The 15,510-nt window shown below is 50.3% G+C and overlaps 1 protein-coding gene across 1 annotated transcript in view; it reads right to left on the minus strand.

The window, feature by feature from the left end:
• TBC1D22A (TBC1 domain family member 22A) overlaps nt 1-1,307 on the minus strand; it is a 159,411-nt gene extending 158,104 nt beyond the window's left edge. Inside the window, exon 1 of the mRNA XM_054988947.1 lies at nt 1,062-1,307. Coding sequence (XP_054844922.1) covers nt 1,062-1,123 — 62 coding nt within the window. The 5' untranslated portion in view covers nt 1,124-1,307. The remainder of the gene's footprint in view (nt 1-1,061) is intronic.
• Between the last annotated feature and the right edge of the window lie 14,203 nt (nt 1,308-15,510).

Here is a 15,510-nt window from a genome sequence, read left to right on the forward strand (position 1 = left end):
GTGTCAAGCTCAATTCTAATACCCCCAGTACAAGCCACTCTCTGATGATGTGAAAAAACAGCCTGAGACCCTAGAAAGCTACTGTCAGTCAGATCAGAAAATACTATCCAGGCAGGCCAATGATCTGACTCAGAATAAGGCAGCTTGTGGGTTCAAGTTTCCTTTGTAAGGCTAAGTGGAAGAGCGTCTACTTTGAATACCCAGGTAGTGAGTAATATCAAAGACCTCAACCCAAGACCTTAGAGAGCCACTGCCTGTCAAAATAGACCACGCAGGACTTAGCAGACCAACACCCTGACTCCAAATATTTATTTCTTTAAATAATTTATAGTCTGCCTTTTTCACTGAGACTCAAGGTGAATTACACAGTGTGAGATTAGTACAGTCAATATTAAGGATATTTACATACAGCGTCAAGGGCATTTCCATAAACAATGCCATAAGGTAAATAAATATTTACAAATACATAACATTAGTAAAAATCCAATACAGAGTTGAAGAAATGAGGAAACAGAGCATAAGCAATTCTACAACTGACATTAGACAACATGAAGCATAGGAGTACATATTCAAAGCAACAAGTAATATGCAAGGAAACATAGTGGTGAAGTCTATGGTTCCTAACTCATTAGCAAAAAATTTGAGACCCCTCACTACAATACAGCCCTCTTATCTGAATAAAAAAAGCCTTTTTGAACAATTCAGTTTTGCATCGTTTGAGGAGAGCCAGGAGAGTGGGGGCTCTCTTGACCTCCTCAGGCATGCTGTCCCACGGGACAAGGGCCGCCACGGAGATAAAAATAAGGCACCTTCCTGTGCTAACGTGACTGTAGATCACCACAAGAGCAGCCTGAGGTAGGCCTACTTCCCTCGGCGATCTTAAAGCCCTCCAAACCAGTAGCTGTCATGTGGCAGTGAGTTCCACACTCCTCCATATACATTCTTATCCAGAAATCAGCCCCGCCGAGACAGAGGAGAAGCGCAGCCTCCCCATAAGCCCTCGCCGAGCACCTTCTTGGGCTCTCCCCATTACCTCCCCTCCTCGTCCGCCGCTCGCTCACCTGCCGGGCACCCGGGAGACGTTCCGCTTCCAGAACTGCTTCCTGCCCGCGTCGCTCGCCATCTTCCCGTCAGCTCATAGCCGCCCCTCCGCGGAGCGGGAGCTTCAGCAGCCGAACAGGAGGCGACCCGAAGGACTCGGCCGCGAGGCAGGCAGCCGCCACTTTCTCCTCCGCCCAGGCCCAGTTCCTCGGGCCTCACTCCATCCCGGCCCTTCTTCCCCGAAGCAGAAAGCAGAGCGCGGCCATCTTGACACCCCGCAACAAAGACGGCCCGCATTGGTTACTAGGGATCAGCCGCCGCTCTCGCCCAATCAGAAGTAAGCTGACTGCCGGACGGCGGAGTGGAAACAAAACGTCGCCCAATCAAGACCCGCGGCTCCTATTGGGGCGGGCCGTACAGGGTGGCGAATGGGAATTCGAGGAGAGGGTTCCGCCTCCACACTTCGGCGCCTCCGCCTCTCGCGGGACTTCCAGGCGCGGCAGCCTTCTGGCGGGGCGGCTGTTAGCGAGGCTGAGGCGTGTGGGGCTCGCGGCCGCGCTCCGGTCCCTCCAGGCCTACCGCGAAGGAGGCTGACCTTGGCCTCTTGGAGTCACAGTTCTCATTCTTCAAGACGTGGGATTGATCCCCTTGTTCCTCCCGGGTTCGTCTGGGGAAGCAAAACGAAACAGAAATCTGGAATGAAATCCTGCCCTCGAGTCATAGCTGTCTTAGGGCGACCCCTGCTGGGGTTTTCAAGGCACGAGACCGACAGAGGTGGCTTGCCATTGCCTGCCTCTGCGACCCTGGTCTTTGTTGGAGGGCTCCCATCCAACTACTAACCAAGACCAACCCCGCTTAGCTTCTGCGATCAGGCTCTTGTGGGCTATCTTGGTCAGGGCCTGTGTTATATGCTTGTTGCCCTTTTTAGTGGTGGGGGAGAGTGCCCTCAAATCATAGATGACTTATGGTGACCCCTGGCAGGGCCAGCTCCAAGTTGGAAAATTCCTGGAGATCTGGGCGGTAAAGCCTGGAGAAAGCAGGGTTTGGGGAGGGAAAGGACCTTGGCATGGCATAATTCCATAGAATCCACCCTCCAAAGCAGCCATTTTCCCCAGGTGAACTGATCTCTGTGCCCCGGAGATCAGTTGCAGTTACGGGAGATCTCCAGCTACTACCTGGAGGCTGGTAACCCTACTCTGCAGCCCTCATCTTCTTCGGAGGTCCCCCATACAGTTACTTACCAAAGTGGACCCTGCTTAGCACTCTCCACCATCTCCCAGACCCTAGTCTGGCACTCTAACCACTATACTACACTGGCTGTACACTATAGAACTATTAAAGTCACAGACCAGCAAAATAAGATCTACAACAACAAAAATATTTACAGGAAACCATTACCTAAAATATGCATCATTAAGTCAGGGCTTCTGGAGCAGGTGCACAAGGACGAGGATTCAGTCCCCGGCACCTGCAATGCAACCCTCTACCTCCTCTGGAGGTAAGGGGGGCTGGCAACTCTATTCCTATTGTTTATTTCTCACACCTTCGTCTGTAGCCTAGTGAAGATCAAGTGAGTTCTCCTTCACACAAGTTTATGCTGGAATAAAACTAAGGTGCTTGTAGATTCTTGTTTCTGTCTACAGCAACACCTTAACAGTGTCATCCTTAACAATTACGTCCTTCTGTATCCATCACCGTCGTTGGGGTTATAAAGGTGTAACTTTTGGATTGCTCTGTTAACAGCTGTTATATGGAAAGCCCCCAGCTAAGCACCCCTCCCAACATGAAAGGGTCAAGATGGCGCACAGGATCGCTACTTTTAGTCCTACCACTGTGCACTGCACAGATCAGCCCAGAAGGTTTACTATGTCTGTTTTATTTATCAAAACAAAAAGGAGGTACCTTGAGTGTCTAAACACTGTCACGAGGAAAACCTCACCAAGGGACTGCTACTACGCATAAACAAATTTTATAAAACGTTTTAAAGAATTTTATAAACCCTACTCAATGTATTAAAGTAGTCAAAGTGCAACTATCCAATACATACTTTTATATACAATAAATACCCCAGTAAATAACAATAAATAGCAATAAATAATCCAACGTACAGAGATATGCTGTATAATAAACTCTAGACAATATGCTACTGTATCAATGGAGAAATCAATTTCCAATCCAGTCCTTTTAACCAACAGGGTAAGCATGCAATGGACAGAACACCAGGTAAGTCTTGTAGTGGACAAACGTTTTCATTAATAGATGTTCTTTTCTTTTTTGCAGATATCAGACTCCAGTCTTCACCAACAGGGTTTATAAAATCCTTTTAAAAGTTTATAAAAATTTGTTTATGTGTAGTAGCAGTCCCTCGGTGAGGTTTTCCTCTCGTCAGTGACAGTGCCCATTTTATTTGCCTGTATGTCTTGCCTGCTCGTCTCTCTGTCTAATGTGCCTATCTCTTCGTCTAATTATCTCATTTTTACCCTCTCCAAAGAGATCCACACAACATTTATGTTCAGTATATAGTAGGTTGGAATCATGAGATGGGATATGTCTAGTATACAGCAGCAGCTGAGATGAGAGTTTGTTTACAGCACATATTTGACTGATTTTATTTATTTATTTATTTTGGAAAATCCTCTTGGGAAGATGCCACCATATTCAAATAGATTCTGGAATACTAAGTAGTTAATTTGAATTTCATCGTGTTCTGATTTAAGTTTTGTGGCTTATTTCTTTGTCCTTCCAAGCAGAATATTCAGTTATTGTTCTGGCTCGCCATAATGTTTCCTGACCTTTAACATTAGCAGAACTGCAAAGGTCAGACAAGAGGTTTAATGAAATATGAGCTGCCTCAAGTAACTGAAGCTAAGAACCTAACTGGGCATGAATGACAAGGTCATGAACAAATCTGTTACCCAGTCTTAAGTGGATAAATTGAAATTAAATCCAGAGGTGTCACTCTCTGTAAAAACCTGACAATACATAGTGACAGTTAAAGAAGAATGCATGAAATATTCATTCAGTATTCTAGTCTGATAAAATACCTTGTGCTTTGATTTGCAGAATCGCCTATGCAAGGTGACTCCACTTTATTCCCAGTATTGAGACATGTAAATGCTGATGGGGTGGCTTGTGCTGTATTTATTTATTGAAATTACAGTCTTAATAAATGGCACTTCTGCCATCTGGATCCTCCCATCAGTTGCTGTGCTTGTGGGTCATGGCACGCTACATTTTGCACAAGCTAATGCCTTTGGAATGATTAGTAGGTGTGTAGCTAATGAGAGGGGCACCTTTCCACCCTATGCAAAAGATATGCTTCATAGTTTTCCCTTACGTTATTCAGCCTGAATTTTCCCAAGACGATTGCAAATTTAAACTTCCTTGGGGTAGCTTTTTCTTCGTAAATTGACAATGACTGCAGACTTAAACTTCCTTGGGGTAGCTTTTTCTTCTTAAGTTGACAATGCAGATTTAAACTTCCTTGGGGTAGCTTTTTCTTCTTAAGTTGACAGTGACTTCAGGTTTAAACTTCCTTGGGGTAGCTTTTTCTTTTTAAGTTGACAGTGATTGCAGATTTAACCTTCCTTGGGGTAGCTTTTTCTTCTTAACAACGACATTTAAAAAAAAACATCTTGTTCTCCCAAAAGTATTTACTAGTAGCCAAAGATCTGACTTGTAAATTACGATTGATATATGAAATTCACCCCCTTCCAGCTGCAGACTGCCTTACTAGGGTCCCTGCCCCCTTTTCTCCTTAGCTCCCCAAAAGTTCCGTATATGTTCACTCCAACCACACAGGAGGTTCTAAGCTATATGTGAAAGATTTATCTGACGTTCCACTTTCCCACTGACCACCAATTCATTGTGCCCTTCCCTTTTTCAGGGATTATTATATAACTTGATCTTCAGAAAGGAGCTTGTTACATTCTGTAAGAAGGAACAAGGGGAGGAGAAGCATAGCGCTTCTGCTGAAACATGAGATGTCCTGGGTAAAGAAGCAAAAAGTAAATCAGTGTCAGTGAAACAGCCTAAAGCAGGGCCCCCCTACCTTTTTTTAAAAAAAAAATTATTAGGTGAGAATATTAATACAACTTTCAAATAACATCTCAATATCATTTCCCCCCACCCTTTCCCTCCCCCCCTTTTTCAGGACTTCCAACAGCTTTCCAACCCTATATCTTAATCTATTCCTAATCTATCCCCTTTTTCTATAACTCATTATATCATGTTTACATTCTGTTTTGTTAAACTAAGCCCTATCTGTTAGCTTCAAATCTATTATTAACTTAAAATCTATTATCTATTACTATCTGTTAACTTCAAATATATTTAAATTTAAGCTAACAAATGAAATATCTACTTTATTAATTTTACAGGGCCCCCCTACCTTATTGCTTGTAGGCACTGGGAATGTTGAGAACAGAAAGTGGGTTCCGCAACAAAATGGCTGCCACAGGAATTGGATCGAATCACAAGATGTTCAAAGGTTCAGCAAAACATTGGTTCAAGCCAAGCATCTTCTTACGATGAAGGTAACTGTTTCCAAATGGGTGCTCCCTGAACTCAAAGTCAATCCCTGCTGGGATCTTCTAACACACCTCCTAGTCCAGTGAACTGGAGGAAACCAGGACTGGATCTTTATTTGGGGGAACAAGAACAAGGAAATACTAGGAAACATTGTCAAGCACCATGGCTCCCGTAGGCGTCACGTTGGGGATTGCTGGTCTCTCTGCTACAACCTCAAAGAACTGCTTGAAAGCAACTTAGTGTTAGAGCGAAACTACATGAGACAAATTACACGACGACGCACACGTGAAGGGAGTCGCAATGTTAGCCAGGAAGTTGAGTTTTAAAAGATTGGAAGGCTCTGTCAATTACCCCTCTCTACAGAACAGCAAAGATCGCTCCTCAGAGGTTTTTTTATTTCCCCTATGCCTCCTGAAGACTCTTGTCAGTTTCACCTCCCCTTCTAGGAGGTGAAGAGGAAATAAACCCTCTGAGCAGCAATCTCCATGGTTCTGTACTCTTTACTATTTTGCGACTACAGACTAACACGGCTAACTCCTCTAGATCCTGGCTCTGTAGAGAGGGGAAATTGACAAAGCCTTCTGATCTCTTTTAAAACTCAGCTTCCTGGCTAACATTGCGACTCTCTTCACATGAGCATCCTCGTGTAATTCGTCTCTTGTAGTTTAGCTCTTAGTAAAAGAAGCATGAGATGCGGAAAATCAACCTGCTCAATAAAAGCTTAAGAGGGGGAGATTTTCAGAAGTGGGTTGTGATTTCCAATTTTTTTTTATTCTCCATCAGGATGGGTTAGTAATTTTATTTATTTTTCATTTTATTTGTGTCATTTATAGTCCACCTTTCTCATTGAGACTCAAGGCGAATTAGTGTGAGATTAGTACAGTCAGTATCAAGGATGTTTCCATAAACAATGCCACGGGTAAATAAATACAAGTTTACAAGACATAGCATTAGCAAGAATCCAAAACAAAATTGAAGAAATGCTGAAACAACATAAGCAATTTGATGGAAGACAAAAAATCTGCAAATCCCATCCTATCCATATTAATATATATTATATATTTGCATATATTATATAATCACTAAATAATAATATTATCTATCTCACTACTATGAGCTAATAATAAAATGACTGGCCCCCGTTAAGATGATGGAAGCAGCAAAATTAGACCACACATGACACACTTGCTGAGTGTGTAGAAAACTTTGGTGTCATAAACGGATCAACTGAAAAAGGAACCTCTCCCACCATCTCCAAAGGAGTCACAAACAGGAAATATTGAGAATATCAGAGTGTCAGTTATGGGAAAACTGAAAGGAGAAATCAGCCTGCTTAGGTCCTTAAGGTTTCTATATTGCTCGCTTCCCTCGATTCCTCATGCCCTGCTATCCAGATTTTCTAGATTTATCTATCAGTCACCAACATAATTAATACTCTAAATGTCAACACAGGCAATCCCTCAAGCCACCACCACCCCCCAAAAGACCTTATCAGAAGTTATGACACCCAGTTATATCTGCTGATGGACGATCGACCTGACTCTGCCCCTGATGCCCTGTTGAGAGCTTTGGAGGCTGTGTCTGGTTGGGTGGCACAGAGCAGGCTGAAGTTGAATCCCATGAAGACGGAAATCCTGTACTTGGGCTGTGGGCTGTCGGAGGAAGAGATCCATCTCCCAGCCTTTGGGGGAGCACCACTTGTGCCCATACCATCGGTCAGGAGTTTGGGCGTGATCCTGGATTCCTCCTTATCTATGGAGGCCCACATTGCGACGGTTGCCCAGGCTGCTTTTTTTCCGTCTTTGGCAGGCCAGGCAGCTAGCCCCTTCTCTCTCAGTCCAGGACCTAATGACAGTGATCCATGCAATGGTCACCTCCAGGTTGGATTACTGTAACTCGCTCTATGCAGGGCTGCCCTTGTGTATGATCCGGAGACTACAGCGGGTCCAGAATGCTGCTGCACGTGTTTTGACAGGTGTTCCTTATAGGACACATATTACACCAATTGTGCAGCAGCTCCACTGGCTCCCCGTGGAATTCCAGATTCAGTTCAAGGTGCTGGTTTTGACCTATAAAGCCCTAAACGGACTGGGACCAGCATACCTAAGGGACTGCCTCTCCCCGTATGTGCCCCAGAGAACATTCCGATCAGCTGGAAAACATCTGTTGGTGGTCCCTGGCCCCAGGGAGGCTAGGTTGGCCTCAACCAGGGCCAGGGCCTTTTCGGTCCTGGCCCCAACCTGGTGGAACTCTCTGTCTGAAAACATCCGGGCCCGTCAGGATCTTCTATCATTTCGGCGGGCCTGTAAGACGGAGATGTTCCACCAGGTGTATGATTGAGACCAGCATAAGATCCTGACTGAGCCTCCCACCAGCCTCCCACTAAGTGTGGGGTTATACAGTGTCCACCGGCCAGCTGCCCAACATATGGGTACAGCATGAGGCTATGTAGTGTCCATTTGTTAGCTGACCCATGTATGGGTTGCTGTACATTATCTGTCTGCTTCCCTCCCCCTGTATGCTGATGGGCAGGAATCTGGAATTGAGCCCATCTTGGGACACTTATTTTCTGTTTGTTGATTTTATGATGAACTTTTATGAATTGTTTTTAATATTTGTATTATATTTTTATAACTGCTGTACCTCACCCTGAGCCCACTTGCAGAAAGGGTGGGTTAGAAATATAATAATAATAATAATAATAATGTCTCTCAAAATACATTTTAAAAAAAGATCTTAACTTGAAGGTCAAAACTGGTTAAGGAAGAATTTGGGCAAATTTCCTTGGGGATGAGAGCTATAAAGTGGATTCCACTGTTGCGAAAGCCCTGCTCCTTATTCTTACCAAGTTCAGCTGAATAAAAGACGGTACCAGTTTGGTGTTGTGGTTAAGAGCGGAAGGACTCTAATCTGGAGAGCCAGGTTTGATTCCCCACTCCTCCACTTGAAGCCAGCTGGGTAACCTTGGATCAGTCACAGCTCTTAGAGCTTTCTCAGCCCCACCCACCTCATAGGGTGATTGTTGTGAGGATAATAATAGCACCCTTTGTAAATGGTTCTGAGTGGGTGTTAAGTTGTCCTGAAGGGCGGTATATAAATAAAATGTTATTATTATTACTTGGAGGAGGACCTCCCCAATTGATATCAGAAGGTGAGGGGTGGGGATCTTGAAGTCTTGTATATTGCGCTCCTGTAGCTTTTCTATTGGTACTCAGAAGCAATGTAAAAACTACCCCTTGTGCGAAGAGGATCTCTTTTTACACAACTAGCCTGCTGCTTCCCAGCAGAGGGGAGCCATACGCCTTACAGACCTGTGCCCCTCCAGTCTGATTAATGTAGCATTGTATGGAGTTTCATTCTGTCTCCGTGAAAAAGAAGAAAGTGAGAGCCGAAACACACGTTAAGAACTACACGTGGTTGCGCACGTGTCCGCGCTCCCGTCTGTTTCGGCCCGCCCGTGGCTGTTTCAGAATTTCGGCGCGTGTCCTGCCCGAACCAGACCTGTGATTGTGTGTCCGCGTCTGCACGTGCCCCTCCTGACGACCAGCGAGTTCCCAGAACAGAGCGGCTATTTTTACCATCCCGGGGGCTGTGGACCTCTCAATGACTGCTAGATGGCGCTATTGCCTGCAGCTTGCGAGCGAGCAGGTGACGCGCAATGGACTGGTCCGGGGGCCTCCAACGCGGGCCTCAAAAGATTGGATGACTGTTTGGCTTCGTGTCAGAGATGGCCCCCCTGGCTCCCCCCCGCACTCCGGGATCTTGCCCGGCTGCCTGAGGGCTTCGAAGCGGGGCGGGGGGCCCTGTCCTTTGGTTGGTGCTTGTCCACTGGGGGAGGGCATGCCTTTGACAAACACAGGCAAACACAGACATGTCTTCACTTGGGGAGGGGGGAACATGTTTGTGAGAAACACACACGGGACTGTCCGAAATCCCAGGGCCCGCCCAGGGCTTGGGGGGAGTGCACGGGCGAGGTCTAAGACATGTCTGTCAAAAAAAATTTTCTTGCCAAAAATCCAGGGGCGCACTGCCCCTGGTGCCTCCGGGTGGACCCCATCACGGCTGCGTCTGGTTTTCCGTTCAGAGGCCCCAGGAATTAGGGGGGGCTTGATCAGCTCTTGACCTGCCGCATTGACCCGGTCGGTGTCTCCGATTCCCGCTTTTTCGGCTACGACCAACCAGCTTTCGGCCTCCGCGTGGTGCAACGCAATTGGCTGTGCAGTTGGTTTGCCCGCGCAAACCCCCGCAAACTCGTGAGGCTTCCCCTGCCGACCAGACGTGCCTCCGCCATCGTCGCAAAGCATGGCGGAGTGGGTGCCAAGCAACTGGCGTGAGGAGTGGGCGGAGCAGGCGGCCGCGGCCATGGAGGAAAAGGGGCTGACGGAGCACGAGCGGGAGGCGGCGGAGGAGACCATGGTGCCGTTCCGCCTGGAGTCGCTGTTCCCTGACCGTGTCGATCTCGCCCACACGGTCCGCAGGAACTTGACCGCTGTTGTGGAGGACATCGAGGTCGACATGGTGGAGAAGGAGTTTCTGGGCGAGCGACCACGAAGTAAGTCTTGTCAAGAAACGAGTGGGCGGCGGCCCCCGGAAGCTGTTCCTCGATGGGTGCAGTGTTCTGCAGCGGGCCCAGGAATGTTCCACCTTTGAACTCCAGGAGCTTGGGCAGCCCAAACTATATTCTCTGTTGGGCGGCCCAAGCTCTATTGCTCTATTCTCCTCTGAGGCCTAGCCTAGCGGCTTGCAAGCCGGCTCTGTTCTCCTCTGACGCCTAGCTGGCCAAAGGGGGACATTGGCCTGCGGCCGCACAGCGCGGTTAGGAGCCACGGGATTCTAATCTGGAGAACCAGGTTTGAATCCCCACCCCTCCACTTGAAGCCAGCTGCATGGCCTTGGGTCAGTCACAGCTCTACCAGCTGGTATTTGGCTGGTCAGCACTCCAAAGTTAGGTTCTCCTCTGAGTTCTAGAAATCCTGTCTGCACCCAAGTGTCCCACAACCTAGAAAAGCATTTCTATTGATTTCAGTAGAAGCCGGGCTCAGTGCACAGTACATTGCCTGCATGGTTCTACCTCCTGAAGCAAGATAGAGAGCTTCCAGTGTTAAACCTTTTGTGTGCATTTTGCTATATAGGAAGTTCTGGAGTGTGGCATGCTATTTTAGCATCTACCATCTGAAGAATGTGATTGAGATCACAAGATTCTGCACTTTGGAAAGAGGTTAGGTAAAGGACTATGCAGCAGTACCAATGCAGGTTTTATATGTTTTTTATACACCCAACCTCCAAAAGGAGAACTTTTAAAGAGCTGATTTTTTTGTGCTTGCTCTTAACAGGATTGAATAAACTGTGAAATATTAAAATGATATCTAATGGTTATAATGATTATGGTCAGCAATTGATGGTGATACAGAAGTGAACATAAACAAAAGGTTGCAGCTCTGCTTGTCAGAGGCAATATTACATCAACAAACCAACTGTACAGCCGATTGTGTGGCGCCAGGCGCAGGCCGAGCTGCCAGAGAGCTGGGAAACACAGCGCTCATGTTTGAGGATGGTACACACAGCTGGAAGGCTTGCTCTGTTCTCCACTGAGGCCTAGCTGGCCAAAGGGGGACATTGGCCTGCGGCCTCGCAGCGTGCCCGGGCAAGTTCCACTTTTATACTCTGGGTGCTGGGGATAGGTCAACAAAAGGTGCTGGCGAAGGCTACTGGTGGCTCTTGCCAGGGAGAAGGGACACACGGCTCGCATGTTTGGGGAGGGGCCGCACAGCTTGTGGGCTTGCTCCCTTCTCCTTTGAGGCCTAGCTGGCTAAAGGGGAGCATGGGCTGGGCCAGCAGCGTGCGCGGACACGTCCCAATATGACCAACAAGAGTTCAGCGGATATGCACGCTGTGTGTCCTGGTGCAGCCTGGAGCGGGGAACTGTCAGGGAGATGGGACGCACATAGCACTCATGGTTGGGGAGGGTCCACATAGCTTGCAGGCTTGCTCCTTTCTCCTCTCTAGGCCTAGCTGGCTAAAGCGGAGCATGGGCTTGGCCGGCAGCATGCCCGGGCAAGTTCCACTTTTGCACTCGGCATAGGTCGGGCGAGAAGCGTGTCCAGACAATTTTACGGTCAGTAGAGAAGCGGGCCCGGTCATCCCCCAATATGACAGAAGAGGTGCTGGGGAAGGCTGGGGGTGGCGATTGCCAGGGAGAAGGGACACACGGCTTGCAGGTTTGGGGATGGGCATCACCAATCGATTGAAATTCCTTAATCGTTACACCGCCTGTCTTTCAGCCAGTGACACCGAGCGACGGATGGAGGCTGTGGGGTTGGCCCATGAGAGAATCCAGGCACGCCGGGACCAGTTTTGGAGTAAGTGGCTAATGGCGGCCCACTGGGCGCTGCGAGGTCACTGTTGGGTCGACAGAGGGCGCCTAGATGGGGGCTTTGGTCGGTGTTTCCACAATGCTCAGTGGTATGGTTGGTCGGGGCAAAGACTGCTTATTGCATTCCAATTGGTTTCCCGCCAGCAGGCCCCACTGCGGGGAAGGAAGAGGAGGAGGAGGAGGAGGAGATTGACCTGCTGGATGGTGGGATGTCTCCTGCCGCCTTTCTCACGGCAACTCAGCATGGAAGACCGCACGCACCCGAGCAACTCCGCGAAGAGCCTGGGACTTCGACCCCGCGTCCACCCTCGCCAAAAAGAGTGAGGGCATTCTCGCGTGTCCCGAGCTTTGCCCAGGTGCTTGGCCGTCGAAGGGGGGGGCCGTCTGGCTCGATGGACAGTTGAGTGAATGGACACAGGGGGCCTGGGGTTCCCGCCTGCCATGGTGAGCCCTGTCTGTCGGCAAAATAAAGCTTTGTTTAAACTTAACAGGCTCCGCACACTGAATACACATGTCCTGGATCCGGAAACGGGTTGCGCTTTGAGCATGTCTGCATGTTTTGGGAACCCATTTTCTGGGATAGTCTTTAAACAGAAGGTGCTGGGGAAGCCTGGAGGGTGCTCTTGCCGGGGGGCTGGAACACACACACAACTTGGATTTGGGGGGAAGGGAGGCTGAGGTATAACGTTTTCTGGCTCAATATTGACACATGAGGTCCAGGGCACACCTGGGGGGTGATCTGGCCAAAGGGCCTGGAACCAGCACCCTGGATTTGGGCGGGGGGGGGGAAGGAACACAGATCTGGCAGGGCTGCTCCTTTCTCCGCTGGGCCATGGCTGGGAAGAGCCATGCACGGCCCTGCCGTGTCTCCACAGGCAGGGGAGGCCTGGAGCAAACCCTTTTCTGGCTCAATATTGACACATGAGGGGGGGCAGGGGGGTTTGGGGACTCCTTAGCCAAGTCTCCCCGAAGTGGCCTGTGTCCTCCATGTTGAGATCGGGGGGGGCAGGGAGGGAGAAGCAGGACAGGACACAAGGAAGATTTGGAGAACAGAGGCCGCGGCTGGCCAGTCGTACAAATTCAATGAGAGGCTAGTGTTTTCTCGCAGGAGTGATCTGAAGGACAAAAGAGAGGTCCCCAGGGCGCGGCCAGGGCATGCCTGTCGCGGAAACATGTGCAAATCTGGCCAAAGGGCCTGGAACCAGCACCCTGGATTTGGGCGGGGGGTGGGAAGGAACACAGATCTGGCAGGGTTGCTCCTTTCTCCTCCGGCCCATGGCTGGGAAGAGCCATGCAAGGCCCTGCCGTGTCTCCCCAGGCAGGGGAGGCCTGGAGCAAACCCCTTTCTGGCTCAATATTGACACATGAGGTCCAGGGCACACCTGGGGGGTGATCTGGCCAAAGGGCCTGGAACCAGCACCCTGGATTTGGGCGGGGGGGGGGGTGGGAAGGAACACAGATCTGGCAGGGCTGCTCCTTTCTCCGCTGGGCCATGGCTGGGAAGAGCCATGCACGGCCCTGCCGTGTCTCCACAGGCAGGGGAGGCCTGGAGCAAACCCTTTTCTGGCTCAATATTGACACATGAGGGGGGGCAGGGGGGTTTGGGGACTCCTTAGCCAAGTCTCCCCGAAGTGGCCTGTGTCCTCCATGTTGAGATCGGGGGGGGGCAGGGAGGGAGAAGCAGGACAGGACACAAGGAAGATTTGGAGAACAGAGGCCGCGGCTGGCCAGTCGTACAAATTCAATGAGAGGCTAGTGTTTTCTCGCAGGAGTGATCTCGCAGGTCGCGCCCCCCCCCCGGTCGGTGAAAAATTCATGGGGACACCGGCGGCCGCCAGCGCGGTTCCCACCCGTCGGTCTCAGCAGACGCGAAAAAGGGAGGCGGGCCGGGCGGGCGGCGATGCGGGGCTCGAACAAGGAGTCCCAGGGCACTAAGCAGGCCTTCCTGCTTGTTGCTCTACGGGACTCCTGTGCGGCAGCCCCCTCTGATAGCATGCATATTTCGGCTGCGACCTTCGGGGAGGGAATTCGGGGGGGAGGCAGAGCGCATCTTAACATCGGATGACTTCACCCTTGCATCGCACAAAAGGGAAATATGAAGGACAAAGGAGTGGCGCTTGGGGCGCGTCGAATACATGCCTGTCGCGCAAACATGTGCAAATGAAACGGCCCGCAAACCAACTTGGGGCCCTGAGAGGAGAACATGCAAAACCTGCCCCCACGGGGCCTGCCGCGCGCCCATTGAATCCCACAAACGAAACCTGCTGTGTTGGAACCAGGTGCCAGGTCGCTTATTCAGGGTGGAGCCCCGCGGCAGGCCTCACCGGAAACCCTCCGCCACTCTTGGCACAAGGCAAATCTCTCCTGCAAGTCCTATAATTGTGCCTCAAACACAAAGTCAGGAGAACAGAAACGGCAGGGGGGTTTGGGGAGTCCTTCGCCAAGTCTCCCCGAAGTGGCCTGTGTCCTCCATGTTGAGATCGGGGGGGGGGGGGCAGGGAGGGAGAAGCAGGACAGGACACAAGGAAGATTTGGAGAACAGAGGCCGCGGCTGGCCAGTCGTTCAAATTCAATGAGAGGCTAGTGTTTTCTTGCAGGAGTGATCTGAAGGACAAAAGAGAGGTCCCCGGGGCGCGGCCAGGGCATGCCTGTCGCGGAAACATGTGCAAATCACACTGCCTGCACAGCAACTTGGGCCCCAGAAAAAAAGAAGTAGGCAACGCGGGCCAGGCAAGGATCGAACGGGGATCACAATGGACTCAAAGCCATCCCTCTTGCCGCGCGCCCATTTGATCCCCCGAACGAAACCTGCTCCGTTGGAACAGTGGTGGGGAAAGTCCTCCCCCTGCCCCGAGAAACGGCAGGCTGGGAAGGAATATGCAGATTTTTCCTATTGTGCACGCCTATCCGCCCGGTACTGCCGGTATTTAACCGGTGTGCGCCCCGAAAAGTAAGGCTTTTCAGCCCATAACCGACCAAGCACCATCCCCTCGTCTTCGCCCGATGCTGAAACTTGGCATCCGCCACGCAGCGTCGAGCACCCGTGACCTGACCGCAAGAGGGCTGGGATGGAGCCTGTGGGCGATAAAACCGGGAATATGAGGGCGACTTCTTTATTCAGAGCCAAGTTCGACCGCCGCGCAATGTGGCGGTTTGGTGAGAGCCCCGTTTCCACGTGGAGCAGGGTTTCTCGCGAGCTCGAAAAATGCTTGCGGTCATATGCCCACCCATGAACTCAGCTTCTGCTGAGACGAAACAACGCTTAGGGCCCCCGCGGGGGCCCGACAAAACAGTGACAAAAGGAAGGGCGCAGACAATGGGCAAGCCATCACCATGAGTAGGCCTGGGTGGGGAAGTCCTGTGGGTGGAGCGGAGCCTGGATGACTGGCTGGCCAACCCGCTTATTCGTATGTAAATTGAGAGCAGAGAGCATGGGAGCAGAGTAGCTGCAATGGTTGGGCGGGCGCCGGGCAGGAGCAGGCACAGTCAGCACATTCTTTCCCCGCTGCAAGCACACCTGGGCTTTCACAAGGCTGCGGAGAGGCTGGATTGCGGTTTGCCTTGGC

Source organism: Eublepharis macularius, chromosome 9 (genome assembly GCF_028583425.1).
Source record: "Eublepharis macularius isolate TG4126 chromosome 9, MPM_Emac_v1.0, whole genome shotgun sequence".
NCBI lineage: Eukaryota > Metazoa > Chordata > Lepidosauria > Squamata > Eublepharidae > Eublepharis > Eublepharis macularius.